The following is a 16064-nucleotide window of genomic DNA, read 5'->3' as shown; positions in this document are numbered from 1 at the left end:
CGGCTGGCGGGCAGTCCGTGCGGCGGCGCCGGGCTCGCGCTCAGGTAAAGGCGGCGGCTCGTGATCCCGGGGGGAGGGGAATCGGGGTTTCGGCATCGCCCCGGGATTGGGGGAGGGGCAGAATCCACTATCTGGCTGCTCGAAGTCCGGGTTAGCAACTCCCCCTCTGTTACCCCCTCTCGCCCCTCCCCCGCTCTTCCTCCCCCCTCTCCACCCCATCCCCCCCTCTACTCCTGCCCTCTCCCTCCTACCCCGTCCCTCCCCTCCCATCCCCTCCCTATCCCTCCTCCCCTCCACGTCTCTCTTCGCCCCCCCCTCCTCTTCGCCGTGTTCCCCCCTCCCCGCGTTGCCCCCCTCTCCCCTCGCCGCGTTGCCCCCTCCCCCCGCTGCGTTCTCCCCTCGCCGCGTTCCCCCCTCCCCGCGTTCCCCCCTCCCCCCTCGCCGCATTGCCCCCCTCTTGCCGCGTTGCCCCCCTCCCCCTCGCCGCGTTGCCCCCCTCCCCCCTCGCCACGTTGCCCCCTCCCCCCTCACCGCGTTGCCCCCTCCCCGCGTTGCCCCCCTCCCCCCTCTGCCCCCCTCCCCACGTTGCCCCCCTCCCCCATCGCCGCGTTCCCCCCTACCCCATTGCCGCGTTCCCCCCTCCCCCTCGCCGCGCTCCCCCCTCCCCCCTCTCCGCATTCACCCCCCATCGCCGCGTTCCCCCCTCCCCCTCCCCACGTTCCTCCCCCTCGCCGCGTTGCCCCTCCCCCCTCGCTGCGTTCTCCCCTCGCCGCGTTCCCCCCTCGCTGCGTTCTCCCCTCGCCGCGTTGCCCCCTCCCCCCTCGCCACGTTGCCCCCCTCCCCCCTCGCCACGTTGCCCCCCTCCCCCCTCGCCGCGTTGCCCCCCTCGCCGCGTTGCCCCCTCCCCCCTCACCGCGTTGCCCCCTCCCCGCGTTGCCTCCCTCCCCCCTCTGCCCCCCTCCCCACGTTTCCCCCCTCCCCCATCGCCGCATTCCCCCCTCCCCCATCGCCGCGTTCCCCCCTCCCCCTCGCCGCGCTCCCCCCTCGCCGCGTTCCCCCCTCCCCACGTTCCACGTTCCCCCCTCCCCCCTCGCTGCGTTCCCCCCTCCCCCCTCGCCGCGTTCCCCCCTCCCCCCTCGCCGCGTTCCCCCCCTCCCCGCGTTCCTCCTCCCCCTCCCCCCCCCCGCCCCCCCTCCCCGTAATGCTAGAGTAGTTTCAGTCACGGAGATGTGGTTTAAATTGCTTGGTGCGATTCTTATTCAAATATGTTTATTTGCAGGTGACCTGTGACTGCTTTTTAATCAACACTGGTGTAAGATATCTCTTCCAAATCTGTTGGTGAGACATCTTAAAGCAGCATGGCATTCGTGGCAACACCTGGGGCTGTGGTGGACCAGACCACTTTAATGAAGAAATACCTTCAGTTTGTGGCTGCTTTGACTGACAGCAACACACGTAAGTTATTCAGCTTTCTGATAGGCCCTGGTTAATATCTCCCCAGGATAATAAGGGAACGAGACTTCGGAACAGGAGGAGATCATTCAGTCCCTTGAGCCTGTTCTGCTATTCACTTAGGTCATAGCCAGTGTATTATATCAACTCTATCTACTTGCTTTGATTTGGTAACCCCTAATACTGTTACACAATGAAACGTTGTCAGTCTCGGTTTTGACGTTTTCATTTGGAACCCCCCCCCCATCTGAACAGCTTATAGCGCCTTTCATAACTCCTGGGCATCCCAAAACACTTTGCAGTCATTGTGACACTTTTGCAGTGTAGTCACCATGGTAATGTAGGCAGTGCTGCAGCCCGTATGCACAAGGCAAGCTCCCGCAAACAGTAATATGATAACGACCAGATAATCTGTAATGTTGATTGAGGGATAAATATTGGCCAGGACAATCTTCTTTGAGATGGGATCTTTTACGTCACTTGAGAGGACAGGCGGGTCCTCTCGGTTTAACTGTTGTCTGAAAGATGGCACATCAGACATGCCAGACTCCCTCTATCATGTACTGGAATTTGTTAGCCTGGATTTTGTGTTCAAGCCTTTGGAGTGGGGGCTTAAACCTTCTCTACTAACTGAGCCACAGCTGACAAGTGTTAAATAGGTTTTGCAAAGCATCCCATTGTCTAAGTGAACGTTTTTGTAAATGGAATATTCCGGCTCCTGCTGTCGATTTAGGGAATATTTGATGGTGAAACAAAAATTGCTCATTGGTAGTCAGCTTTTGTCGAAAACATGATTTAGATTCTTTCAGCAGCGTTTTGAAACACTGTGCCAAAGCAAAATACAGCCATGATTTTCTTCAGCATGGGGCCGTTTGGTCCTGAGCACTGCCTTTATCACCCTGAAGCTTCTTTTAAAACAATACAAGACTGATTTCCCCAAAGTAACATTTAACAAATTACGCTACCTGTCTGCTTCAGCAGTGGTACTGATGTTGGACAGGAAATTCTGTGGCAAGTCATGTCAGGCTGTGGTGCTCCTTCTGGTTGCCGGGTTGTGAGGGGCATGGGGGATGGGGTGGTGGTGGGAGGTTGGGTGATGGGGTGTGCATGTGGTGGTGGGGAAGGAGGACGAGCGGGGAAGGAGGACGGGGAAGGGAGGAGGGCGAGTGGGGGAGGGCGGGGAAGGAGGGTGAGCGGGGGAGGTGGGGAAGGAGGGCGGGGATGGGGATGATGCAGGTGGGGACGAGGAAGTGGGGGTGTGTGTGGGGAGGGGGCAGGGAAGGAAGGGGTGCGTGCGTGGGGCGGGGTTTGGGTCGGGGACGGGGTTGATGGGGAAAACTATGCTGGGGGTACTGTGCAGGGAGGATGGAGGGGCCTGGGTGTTGGTGGGGATGGCGGGTCAGGGGCGGTTGGGGTGCTGGTGAGGGCTGTGCGGGGTGTATGGTGGGTGGGGGTGCAGGGAGGGGTCTGGTGGGGGTGCTGTTGGGAATGGGTAGTGTCAGATCACTATCAGAATCTAAAGTGACCAGGGGAAATGTGTCCCAACAGTTGTTGCGTTGTGCATATCGACGACACTCGATCAGAACAAGCACGTTGCTATTCTTCCGTGTGCAGTAAGCACAGTATCTCTTCTCATTTTATTAGTTTTTGGACTCGTAGTCCAGAGGCCAGGTCTAATGTTTAAGTTGTGTCCTGACCGTTTGAGATCTTGAATTTGGTTTTTAAAAACATTTAAAATAAGTTGGTATTACTAAAGTGGCCACGTTGAGTTGTCATTAAAAATTTGATTGGTTCACTGATGTCCTTTAGAGAAGGCAACCTGCCATCATTACCTGCTGTGGCCAATATGTGACTCCAGTCCCACACCAATGCTCTCCACCACTGGGGATTTCCCTCACCTCATGTCTGGGTCTGGTATAGACTCGTTGATAGAGATTTATTGCTGTGATTAGTCATCCCCGTTCTCATTGGATCATGCCAGGAAGGTAAACTAGATAGATTGAATAAAGGACAAATTTCTGTGGATCCTGGAAACCTAATGTTAAAACATATTTTCTAGATTTATAAAAAAAGGTGAACAGAATTTTTGTTTTTTGTACCTGACTTCTAAAGAGCTGGATTTATGATTATGAAATGTGCATGAGAAATCTTAAGTGATGGAAGTCTGTTGTTACTGCTCTGCTTTTGATTTGAGGAAAATGCCTGGTTTAGTTGGTAACTTGTTGTGATATAAAATCATGCGTAGTGTTTGGAAGAATTATGTCAGGATTGAATATGAGAGTTTTCTCCTGTCGGTGACAAAAACAATTGGCGGTAAAGAAAGTAATTCTGACTTTTGTGGTTGGTTTCTGTTTGATTTGATTGATATACTTTATTCTCCAGTTTGGTTTTAAATGTTCTAGCTATTCCATCTTGTTGTGATGGGACGGGCTTGAAAGGGTGCCATGTTGATGTCCCCCCTTGATGATGTTGGCAAGCCGTTTCACTGAGATGTCTACAATTCTAATAGCCGCAGCATTTGAACTTCAGTGTTGCTGCTGTTCAAGGGGGGACATCATCATGGCATGCAATCCTAATGTTTAAAGGAATTTCCTTGCACCGTTAGGAGGAAATATCCTGTGACATTTACTCTGGGGATTGTTGGCTGTGCAATTTGGATTAGTTCCAAAGCGTAGTTTGCATGTGAACAGCTCACATTCAAATATCTGGATGTTTGCCATGTTTGATACATTGCCTGTGATATAAATAGAGGTGACTTATCCTCGATTATTCATTTTTGAAATTATAGAATCTTACAGCTCTTTACAGATCCTTCGGTCCATCGTGCCTGTGCCAGCTCTTTGAAAGAGCTATGCATTAGTGCCACTCCTCCATTCTACCCCCATCGTCCTACAAATTTTTCTCTTTTATGTATATATCCATATTCAATTTCCTTTTGAAAGTTACTATTGAGTTGCTTCCACCAACCTTTCGAGCACCGCATTCCATTTCAGCCCCCTGGGTACTGTTCCTTCTACCGTTGGAAATAGTTTCTCCTTCCTTAACCTCTCTTAAATTTTCAACACTTCTCTTAACATCGCCCTGAATATCTCTGCTGTAATGAGGACAACCCCAGCTTCTCCAGCCTTTCCACATAATTGAAGCCCCTCGTCTTTGATATTCTAGTAAGTCTCCACTGCACCTGCACCAAGGCTTTGTCATCCTTCCAACACTGTGGTACCCAAAATTAAGCAAAATAACTCCAGCTGAGGCCTAACCAGTGATTTATAAAGATTTAGCATTACTTTCTTGCTTTTTGTACTCTCTGTCTCTATTTCTAAAGCTAAGAATTCCTTTTTTTTAAAAGCAAATGGGAATGGAGTTATCGAGTTAGTAAGAGACTTTGTGATTCAAATTAGAAAATTGAGAAATATGTTGATTCATTTAAGAAAAAATGATAGCTGTTGATTATAATTAACAGAATGAATCATAACTTGAACAGAAGCAAAATGATGGAGACAAATTGCTAGAGCCCTGTGAATATTTTAGAAGGTGGCTCCGCTTGTGTGCGCGTGTGACAGTGTGCGCGTGTGACAGTGTGCGCGTGTGACAGTGTGCGCGTGTGTATGCTTGTGTGATTGTGGTGCTGCCTTCTGTTATGGGCAATGTTAGTAAAACTGATAAGATCTGATTGCTTCTGTCAGACTATATGGTTGGAAACAAAGTCGACTGTGTTATTTTCAGTCCTAAGCGATTTCTGTTTAATTTTTTTTTGCAGCTGATGAAACCAAGTTGAAAATGATGCAAGAAGTCAGTGAAAATTTTGAAGTAAGTTTCCAGTGTTGGTCTTGAAAAGCATCTTGTTTGTGATCCACTTCAATTTAGGATATTGCTATTGTGACAGTGTTTAAAAGACCTGGATAAAGTGAGGAAATAAGCTGAAGTAACATAGTGCAATGGAATTACATAATATTTACAGCACAGAAACTGATCATTCAGCCCCAACTGGGCCATGCCGGTGTTTATGCTCCACACAAGCCTCCACCTACCCCTCTTCATCTTGCCCCATCAAAATGTCCTTCAATCCCTTTCTTCCTCATGTGTTTATCTAGTTTTCTCAAATGAATCCATGCATTTCTATTAATTAATGAGTTAACAGCGCAAATAGAGATAAATAGGTATGATTTGGTGGCGATTACTGAGACGTGGTTGCAGGGAGAACAGGTTTGGGAGTTGAATATCCAAGGGTGCTCTGTGTTTCGGAAAGAAAAGGAGGTGGTGTAGCTTTGTTAGTAAAAGAAGAGATCAGTGCTATAGTGAGCAATGATATAGGCACTAGAGAGCAAGATTAGAGTCAGTCTGGGTAGAAATAAAAAATAGCAAGGGAAAGAAGTCCCTGGTGGGAGTAATCTATGGGTCCCCAAACAGTAGTTTAGCAGTAGGGCATGATATAAACCAGGAAATACTGGGAGCATGTAAGAAAGGCACGGCAATAATCATGGGTGATTTCAATATACATATAGACTGGACTAATCAAATTGACAAGGGTAACCTTGAGGGAGAGTTCATGGAGTGTATTAGAGATTGTTTCTTGGAGCAATATGTTGTGGAATCAACCAGGGAGCAGGTTATTCTGGATTTGGTTTTGTGTAATGACATGGGATTAATTAATGATCTCAATAAAAGATCATCTTGGAAAGCTGAGGCCTAACCAGTGATTTATAAAGATTTAGCATTACTTTCTTGCTTTTTGTACTCTCTGTACAAAATTCTCTGCTAGAATTTCATGTTCAGTTTGAGAGCAAGAAACTTGAGTCCCACGCTAGTGTTTTGGAGTTAAACAAAGGTAACTACATAGGTATGAGGGCAGATTTGGCCCTAGTGGACTAGGCAGGAAGACTACAAGGTAGGACAGTTGATGAACAGCGGCAGATATTTAAGGAGGTATTCATTTCCTCCCAAGTTAAAGATATACCAATGAGGAAGAAAGATGGTAAGAGGGGGAAAACGCATCCATGTAAGCAAGGAAGTTAAAGATAACATAAAGGCAAAAACTAAGGCATAGCAAATTGCAAAGGTCAGTGGCAGGCTGGAAGATTGGGAAACTTTTAAAGATCAACAAAGGGCTACTAAAAAAAAAGCAAAGGTAAATTATGGAAGAAAACTAGGGCAAAATGTAAAAACTGATAGCAAAAGCTTCTACAAGTATATAAAAGGAAAGAGAGTAGCTAAAATGAATGTTGGTCCCTTGGAGGATGAGACTGGGGAGTTAATAGTGCAGAAATGGCAGGGACGCTTAATCAATATTTTGCCTCAGTTTTCACAGTGGAGGACACTAGTACCACCCCAATAGTAACAGGTAGTACAGAGGATATAGAGGAGGAACTTAGAACAATCGCCATTACTAGAGAAAAAGTACTGAGCAAGCTATTGGGATTAAAGGGTGACAAGTCCCCAGGACCTGATGGCCTACATCCCACGGTTTTAAAGGTAGTGGCAGTGGAGATACTGGATGCATTGGTTATAATATTCCAAAATTCCCTGGATTCTGGAAAGGTTCCAGTGGATTGGAAAAATGGTAATATTACGCCCTTATTCAAAAAGGTGGGGGGAGGCAGAAAGTAGGAAACTATAGACCAAGTTAGTTTAACGTCTGTCGTTGGGAAATTGTTGCAATCCATAATTAAGGAAGTAGTAATGGGGCATTTGGAAAGTCAAAATGCAATCCATCAGAGTCAGCATGGTTTTTTGAAGAGTAAATCATGTTTGACTAATTTACTAGAGTTCTTTGAAGATGTGACAAGCAAAGTGGATAATGGGGATCCTGTAGATGTAGTATATCTGGACTTCTAGGAGGCCTTTGATAAGGTGCCATGCAAAAGATTAATACACAAGATAAGATCACATGGAGTTAGGGGTAATATATTAACTTGGATAGAGGATTGGCTAACCAACAGAAAACAGAGTCCGGATAAATGGGTCTTTTTCTGGATGGCAAGCTGTAACTAGTGACGTGCCACAGCGTTTGGTCCTTGGGCCCCACCTATTTACAATCTATATTAATGATTTGGATTCAGGGATATAGCTACATTTGCAGGTGACACCAAAATTGGTGGGAAAGTAAGTTGCAATGAAGAAATAAGAAATTTACAAATAGATATGGACAGGTTCGGTGAATGGGCCAAAATTTGGCAGATGGAGTTTAATGTGGATAAGTGTGAGGTTATCCATTTTGTCGGAAGAATAAAAGGGTAACTTATTATTTAAATGGAGAGAAACGTCAGAATGCTTCAGTGCAGAGGGATCTGGGTATCCTCGTGCATGAATCGCTGAAAGCTAGCATGCAGGTACAGCAGGTAATAAGGAAGGCAAATGGAATTTTGGCATTTATTGCTAAAGGAATAGAGTATGAAAATAGGGCAGTGTTGTTGCAACTGTACAAAGCATTGGTGAGACTGTATCTGGAGTGCTGTGCACAGTTTTTGTCCCCTTACTTGGGGAAGGATGTAGTTGCACTGGAGGTGGTTCAGAGGAGGTTCACTAGATTAATTCCAGAGATGCAGGGCTTGTCTTATGAGGAGAGATTGAGCAGTCTAGGCCTATTTTCACAAGTTTAGAAGGATGAGAGGAGATCTAATTGAGGTATATATGATGCTAAAGGGGATAGACAAAATAGACATGGAGCGAATGTTTCCCCTTGTGGGGCATTCTAGAATGAGAGGCCATGGTTTTAGGCTAAGGGGTGGTAGATTTAAATCAGATGAGGAGGAATTACTTTTCTCAAAGGGTCGTGAATCTGTGGAATTCACTACCTCAGAGTGCAGTGGATGCCGGGACGCTGAATAAATTTGAGGAGGAGATAGACAGATTTTTAATTAGTAATGGGTTGAAAGGTTTACGGGGAGAGGGTGGGAAATTGGGGTTGAGGCCAAAATGAGATCAGCCATGGTTGTAATGAATGGCGGGGCAGGCTCGAGGGGCTGAATTGCCTACTCCTGCTCTTAGTTCTTATGTTCTTATTTCAACTCAACTACTGCCTTTGGTAGAGTTCCATATTCTGACCACTCTCTGGGTAAAGTAGTGTCTACTGAATCCTTTTTCAATTAATTTATACAGACACCACTGTGCACTATTCTGCAGGCGTTAACAAAAGTCAACTGTAAACTTAGGTGTCTATTGCTTCTGTGAATTATATATCTTGAAAATTTAGTTCTGGATGATTATGGTTTAATAAGCAATTGATATTTTTATGTGCGTTGTAATGTTTAATATTCTGCCAGAATGAAATTTAAGCACAGATACTTGAAAGTGCTTTATCTATAAATTAACATTCTTTGTTTAAAAAGAAAGTAATATTCTGGTTCATTTCACCCAATAAAGTTGGTGAAATTGAGAATTTTGGACTTTTTTTAGTCTTGCAATTTGAATAGTTTTAATTTTAGTCTACATGAAAAACTCAAGAATAATAAACCTAAGAGCAACATCTGTAATATCCCTTGTTCTAGAATGTCACAACTTCACCACAGTACTCAACTTTCCTGGAACACATCATTCCTCGTTTTCTCACATTCCTGCAAGATGGAGAAGTGCAGTTCCTTCAGGAAAAATCTGCCCAGGTATGTGGTGGAAGTGCCTTGCAGGATTTGCCTCCCCCAGTGGCTCGTTTGCTGAACAGGTTGTAAAATCAGATGCACTTTGTTCAATTGCTTTTATCTATTATGGGTATTCAGCACAAGAAACAAACCTTTTTTAAATTGAGGAATATTTTACCACCACTGCTGTATAATCCAGCCCTTTTAGGCAAAACAGGGCTTTGTGTAAAAGTAATGCATTTAACTTGGATAAATGAAAGTTTTGCACAGTTCTCTTTAGTTTAAGCCACCAACTGTGCACTAATGGTTTGTTTTGAATGGGAATTAATAAGCTTTCTCAACCAGGGAAAACCATATTTAGATGGGTTTAATGAACTCCAGCTCACCAATTGGTAGAGCAGCAAATGCTCATCTTTAGAAAATAGATTTTGACAGTAATTATTGGCATATTTAATGAGCTAGTTTAGAATACAAGCATCATTGCGAACTCTCTGCTTTAGGTCCTGGCTAACAGTTGTAATGCATGACTGTGCAAGCTGCACTCTAGAGAATAGAGATAAAAACAAAAAAACTGCGGATGCTGGAAATCCAAAACAAAAACAGAATTACCTGGAAAAACTCAGCAGGTCTGTTGAAGCAGGTCTGTTGAAGGGTCATGAGGACTCGAAACGTCAACTCTTCTCCTCTGCCGATGCTGCCAGAGCTGCTGAGTTTTTCCAGGTAATTCTGTTTTTGCTCTAGAGAATAGGTTCAGGTTGATGCAAGATCAAGACAATTGCTTTGTACTTTACTGTGGTAACTAAACATTTGCAGTTCCCCCTGCAAAATAGATGAATGCACTAACTACAGATTCTCCTCACAGCCAGGAAACTGCTACATGATTTTTTTACCTTCCCCTATTTTTAACAACTTCAAAAGTTAAATGGTGAGAGCTCGCAATTCAGCTACCATATATGTATTTTTAATAAGTTGTATCCCGATGAAATGCTCCTCATCAACCTCGATAAAGGTCCATAAAGGTCTATGAGTAGTTGTCACAGAGAAACATTTTCTGCAACGGTGGCCTGTAACCCGAGGACACAGATCTAAGATAATTAGCAAAAGACCATGGTGGTGGGAGTGGGGTGGAAAATTACACAGTACATTATGATCTGGAATGCCTGAAAGAGTGGCAGAAGCAGATTTTCAAAAGGGGATTGGATGTACACTTGAAGGGCAGAAATTTATAGGGTGGGGAAAAGTGGGGGGCGTGTGACTAATTGGATAGCTCTTTCAAAGATTGTGCATAGACAAGATGCATCAATTGGCTGCCTCCTATGTTTTGATATCACCTTTGAGCTGCTTAGATTACATCTGAAGCCTTCAACATCTGTGTGTTTCACTGTTCAATGGTGCTGCTGCATAATTTCACAATTCCTCCATGTAATAACACTCAATAGTTCCTAAGTAAGGAACTTGTTAATTTGATGAATTTTTGGCTGTAAAATGACATCTATAAAATTGATTTCTTTAAGACACAACTGTTTCTTGGTGTTCAGTTTGTAGTAGTAGCTTTAAGTTCTGTGGCTCAGAAGTTTTGTCTTTTGTGAATGTTTACATTCTGACCTGTTTCATTTTAGATGGCCAATGGTCTGCATTTGCAGTCAAATTACACAATTACGTAAGACCGTAAGGAATAAGAGTCGGCCATTCAGCTCATCGAGTCTGCTCTGCCATTCAATAAGATCTTGGCTGATATACTGGTCTTAATTCCACTTTCCTGCCTCATCCCCTATAACCCCTGACTCCCTTGTTGATCAAAAATCGGTCTAATTCAGCCTTGAATGTATTCAAGGACCCAGCCTCCACTACTGTCTGTGGAAGAGAATTCCAAAGGCAAATTACCCTTTGAGAGAAGAAATTTGTCCTTGTCTCAATCTTAAATGGAAAATCTCTTATTTTTAAACAGTGCTAGATTCTAGATTCCTACACGAGGGCAAACATCCTCTCAGAACAGTATAGTAACTACCCTGTCAAGCCCCCTCAGAATCTTAGGTTTCAATAAGATCACCTCTCATTCTTCTAAATGCCAGTAAGTATCCGCCCAACCTGTTCGACCTTTCCTCATAGGACAACCCCTTCATCCCAGGAATCAGCCTAGTGAACAATCTCTGAACTGCCTCCAATGCAAGTATATCCCTCCTTAAATATGGAGACCAAAACTGTACACAAGATGGGTCTCACCAATGACCAATACATTTGCAGCAATTTGTTTAGAACTGTTTCAGGTAATCCTTTGTTTTTTCAAAAAAATCCATGCAATATTGTAATATTTGTGATTTATGTAAAGACTATTTGTGTGCAATAAAACCAGCGTGCTTTGTTTTATAGTGAACTTTTTTTTTGTAAATTGTATATTTCTAGCAAGTTCGGAAGCTTGTCCTTGAAATCATCCACAGAATTCCAACGAATGAGCATTTGCGTTCCCACACAAAAAATATTTTGTCTGTGATGTTTCGGTTTTTGGAGGTAAGTTTTCCCCTATTTTCTCTGTTTTTGTGCATTTTTAGCCTCTGGCAGTAACTGAAAACTTGATTTCTAATCTAGCGTGTAAGTATCTAATGTTTCGTCTTGATTCAGGGACTCTTTCAGAATTAAAACAGAATTACCTGGATAAACTCAGCAGGTCTGGCAGCATCGGCGGAGAAGAAAAGAGTTGACGTTTCGAGTCCTTAAACGTCAATTCTTTTCTTCGCCGATGCTGCCAGACCTGCTGAGTTTTTCCAGGTAATTCTGTTTTTGTTTTGGATTTCCAGCATCCGCAGTTTTTTGTTTTTATCTCTTTTTTTAACTCTTTCAGAATTAGTTGTTTGGTCATACAGAACTGAGTATTGCTGAAAAAAAGAGACTTTTTTGTTGAAGCTCTTCATCTTGCACTCATCAGGACAATTTGCAAGAACATACTAATGTCAGGGGAAACAACATTTTTATATTGTATGAGAAGAGAGTGCTGATTGGTTGGCAAATGGACTCTAGTCGGCAGCCTGGTTTAAATTTCAAACAATGCTTGGCAGTTAACTGTCAGTCATTATCAACTGCTTCATTCTCTGTGGCAACACCTCTACCAGAGTCCACTTGGCAACCAATCAGCACTCATACTGTACAACTATGTTGTTCCTCCTGACATTGGTATTTTCTTGCTAATTGTCCTGATGAGTGCAAGACGAAAATCTTTGATTAAAAAAAGTTTTTTTTCAGGAATACTCTCAGAATTGTTGATGCTGAGTACAACGTGCAGTTTTAGTTCACACACACACACTGAATTCATATCTCTGAACACAGCCAGCCCCTCAAGCTTGCTCCTAATGACAAGTGATCTTACTGAACCATAAGATTCTGAGTGAGATGCTGAGAGGATGTTTCCCCTGGATCTAGGGGGCACAGTTTCAAAATAAGGGGTCTCCCATTTAATATGGAGATGAGGAATTTCTTCTCTGAGGGGTGTTAATCAATGGAATTTTCTTCCATAGAGATCAATGGAGGCTGTCATTGAATATATTCAAAACCGCGTTGGCAAATTTTTGATCTACAAGGGAGTAAAGGGCCATGTGGGCAGGCAGGAAAGTGGAGTTAAAGCCACAATCAGATCAGCCGTGATTTTATTGAATACTGGATCAGGCTCAATAGGCTGAATGTCCTACTCGTTTTTCTTATGTTCTTATGCTCCACCTCAATTTCACCTTTCTGCACTATCCCCAAATCAATTCCCAATATCCCTTGGTACCCAAAAATCTATTGAGCTCTGCCTTGAACATACATAACCAGTGAGGATCTACAGCTCTGGGGGTAGAGAGTTCCAAAGATTCACAACGCTTTAAGTGAAGCAATATCTCCTCATCTCGGTCTTAAATGGGCAACCCCTTAATCTGAGACCATGAACTCTAGTTCTAGACTCTTCAGATGGGGGAATATCCTCCCAAAACCTATCTTGTCAAGCCCCTCAAGAATTTTATACGTTTCAATTAGATCACTTCTCGTTCTTTCAATTCTAGGGATTTTTGGCCTAGCCTACTCAGTCGTTCCCCGTAGGTCAATCCTCACATCCCAGCAATTTTAATTAATGGAGGGAGTTGACAGGGTGGATTGGGACTGACTCTTTCTTTCAAGTAGAGGCATTTGAAGCAACAATGTGATAATGTCCAGATAATCTGTTTTTGTGATGTTGTTTGAGGGATAAGCATTGGCCAGGACACCGAGGATAACTTCCCTGATCTTTGAATAGTGCCATGGGACCTTTTTATGCCCATCTGAGAGGGCAGACAGGGCCTCAGTTTCATGTCTTCTCTGAAAGATGGCACTTCCGACAGTGCAGCACTTCCTTGATACTGCACTGGGAGTGTTAGCCTTGACTTTCTTTTGTGCTCAAATCCTAGAGTGGGACTTGAATCCAAAATCTTCTGACTCAGACATGAGTTTTTTTCCGAGTGAGCCAATGGAGGTGTTTAAAAACAACGTGGATGCTTAGTTGGGAAATAAGGGCACAGTAAAGACAGACCACCAAGATGAGGGACAGAGTTGCCTTAGTTAATGAGAATGGCACTGCATGCCTGTGTGGTTTAATGGGCTACCTCTGTTCCTGTCATCCTCCTTATCTTCAGTTACATGCCTACAATCATGGTATACCACATGTGCAAGACCAATTGTTGGGGGCATTCTGTCATTCACCAGGTCGGTGTGGGGCAAATCCCTTTAAGTTGAGAAATATAGGAGCAGCTGTATTTAAAAATAAATTGAGCCAGTGAATAGCTTGGATAGAATTCCGCATTGTGGAATGTTTTTGCAAGACATCATATCTTCAGCTCAAATTTAGGTATTCCTTAAAGCTAGATCTACCAAAAAGTGTCCCGTAACTGTTGGACTGAATTTATTTAATTATAACTGTTTTACTTTGAGTAAAAATGTAAATGAGGAGGAATAAGATTCTTAAGCTATTAAAATCACTGTTAACAGGCAAATGCTTAATGTGATGTTACACTTTCACCACGATCCTCCTTTAGGTTGAAAATGAAGAGAATGTACTTATTTGTCTCCGAATCATCATTGAATTGCACAAACAATTCAGACCACCAATCACACAGGAAGTAAGTACCCTTGCTTGAAAGACCAGGCATTTTAAAAAGTAAAGCAAGTCATTAGTTTGTGTGGTTTATCATGCTGAGCTGCCTTTAAGTTCAAATGAGAATCTCTAGACAATTGTTTCTGAATGCTTGTTAAAATTAATCTGTTTTTAAAAAAAAAACTAATGACTTTGAGAAGCTTCTGGTTCAGTTTGAATTCTGTAATGGCTCTGTCTAATGAGCATAGGCCATAAAGTGTGCATTATTTTGCTAATGCAATGTCTGTTTCACTGCAGATTCACCACTTCCTTGATTTTGTGAAGCAGATTTATAATGACCTACCGAAAGTTGTGGTATGTAACGTGCTGTGAATCATTCTTTTGAATATCTGGATGCTGTTTGGAAAAATAATTCATTTTTCATTCCTCCTGCTCCTAGACACGATACTTTGAGAAGCCCCAAGCGATTGCTGATAACACTGTTCCTTCTCCAGAGATGGTTGGCATGATCACTCAGGTTGTAGTTAAGACCAATCCTGAGCGAGAGGATAGTGAATCAAGAACGGTAGGTTGATCTGTTGAAAGTCCATGCATCCTTTCACCTTTGGCAACTGGGCTTGTGTCAAATGCAGAGTGACGGGCTGAAGTATTGCCTTCTGCTGGACGGAAAGATCCTGTGCAAAATGAGCTATTGCAGTCTTAACCTGTATTTTTAAAAAGTAGTGTTCAGGTAGATCTGTATTATTGGTCATCTCGATCTCTAAACTCTTACAAATCAATACTTTTTGCATGAATTTGAAATTAAGTTTTAATACAATGAATCTGTTTACTTAGATATTTCAAAAAGAAGGGCTGTAGCTATTTGTAAAAAAAAAAGGCTGATTTAATAGGCGTTGGTGTCGCTCCCAAAACAGCCCTTGTAGGGAATCTTTCTGAATTAATTAATCACCGTTGTAATTGCCTATAATTAATGAAAAACCTTGTGTTTTGTATGCTTACGTCTTTCAGCATACCATAATTCCTAGAGGCTCCCTCTCACTGAAGGTGTTGGCTGAGCTTCCGATCATTGTCGTTCTCATGTATCAGGTAGTTATTACAGTATGTTGTTACCGTAAGTTGGGAATCCTCTTTGGATTCTGAGTGCTTGGGATATTGCACCAGTTGGGTTCTGGCTATAGATTTATTCAACTCAGGACTCAGCCTCCAGTTTTTCTGAAGGTAATGGTTAGTTCTGTTCTTCTTTTAAATTCTATTCTTCAACGTTTTCTCTTCCTCTACTTCCACCTTCCCAGGTCCATACAACTCTCCCAGGTGAATGTTTGTGCATGGCGTTCGCCAATATCCTGGCTTCTCTGAAGTATGTGGGGTCGGCTCACACCCAGTAATAGTTAATAATTCCCCTTCTCCTTTCTAGTGGGTAAGCTGTTGAAATGTTTTGGTTAAATCAGCCAATGGTCCAGGAGGTGAGTTCCTGAATTAGGGTAAAACCTGGGAATGTTGGTGTTGCCAGAGAGCGGATCTGGTCTGATGTGTGCAGCCGTTATTTTTTTTCTAGCTCCAGGTGTGTTTGATAGTTCCCTATCAACTCTACAAAAGCAAATCTGGACTGGCTTCCTTGAAAGGGTGCCATGGTGGACAAATCTGCTGGCTCTGGTCCAGCTCCAGCCTCTAACTGCTTGCTCTCAATTTATTATGTGTAAATGACCTGAACTGAAGTCCCCCTTCTGATTAGGCACTTTCCAGCCTTCTGGACTTAACAATGAGTTCGACAGCTTCAACCATGAACTCTCTCCCTCATCCTCACCCCTTTTTTAACCCCCTTTTTTTTCTGCATTCATTTTTATCTTTTATCCATTTTTATTTTATTTTCATTCATTTATCCATGGTTTTATCCCCCCCTTCCAACCCATTTTCTATCCTTTTTTTCCCCCACCATTGCCCCCTTC

At 43.5% G+C, this 16064-nt stretch overlaps 1 protein-coding gene across 2 annotated transcripts in view; it reads left to right on the top strand.

The window, feature by feature from the left end:
• Positions 1-16064, top strand: part of LOC121288057 (transformation/transcription domain-associated protein) — a 211960-nt gene continuing 195896 nt past the window's right edge. Inside the window, exons 1-9 of one of the 2 annotated variants that reach the window (XM_041206337.1) lie at positions 1-44; positions 1280-1455; positions 5210-5259; positions 8937-9047; positions 11427-11531; positions 14060-14143; positions 14416-14472; positions 14558-14683; positions 15127-15204. In XM_041206337.1, the coding sequence (XP_041062271.1) occupies positions 1359-1455; positions 5210-5259; positions 8937-9047; positions 11427-11531; positions 14060-14143; positions 14416-14472; positions 14558-14683; positions 15127-15204 (708 nt within the window). In that variant the 5' untranslated portion in view covers positions 1-44; positions 1280-1358. Of the gene's footprint in view, positions 45-82; positions 151-1279; positions 1456-5209; positions 5260-8936; positions 9048-11426; positions 11532-14059; positions 14144-14415; positions 14473-14557; positions 14684-15126; positions 15205-16064 lie in introns of those variants that run through there. The other variant, XM_041206336.1, reaches the window with a different exon arrangement.

Source organism: Carcharodon carcharias, chromosome 15, assembly GCF_017639515.1.
Source record: "Carcharodon carcharias isolate sCarCar2 chromosome 15, sCarCar2.pri, whole genome shotgun sequence".
In the NCBI taxonomy this organism is placed as follows: domain Eukaryota; kingdom Metazoa; phylum Chordata; class Chondrichthyes; order Lamniformes; family Lamnidae; genus Carcharodon; species Carcharodon carcharias.
Note: the sequence above shows the minus strand (reverse complement) of the source record. Positions and strands in the feature narration are given on the sequence as shown.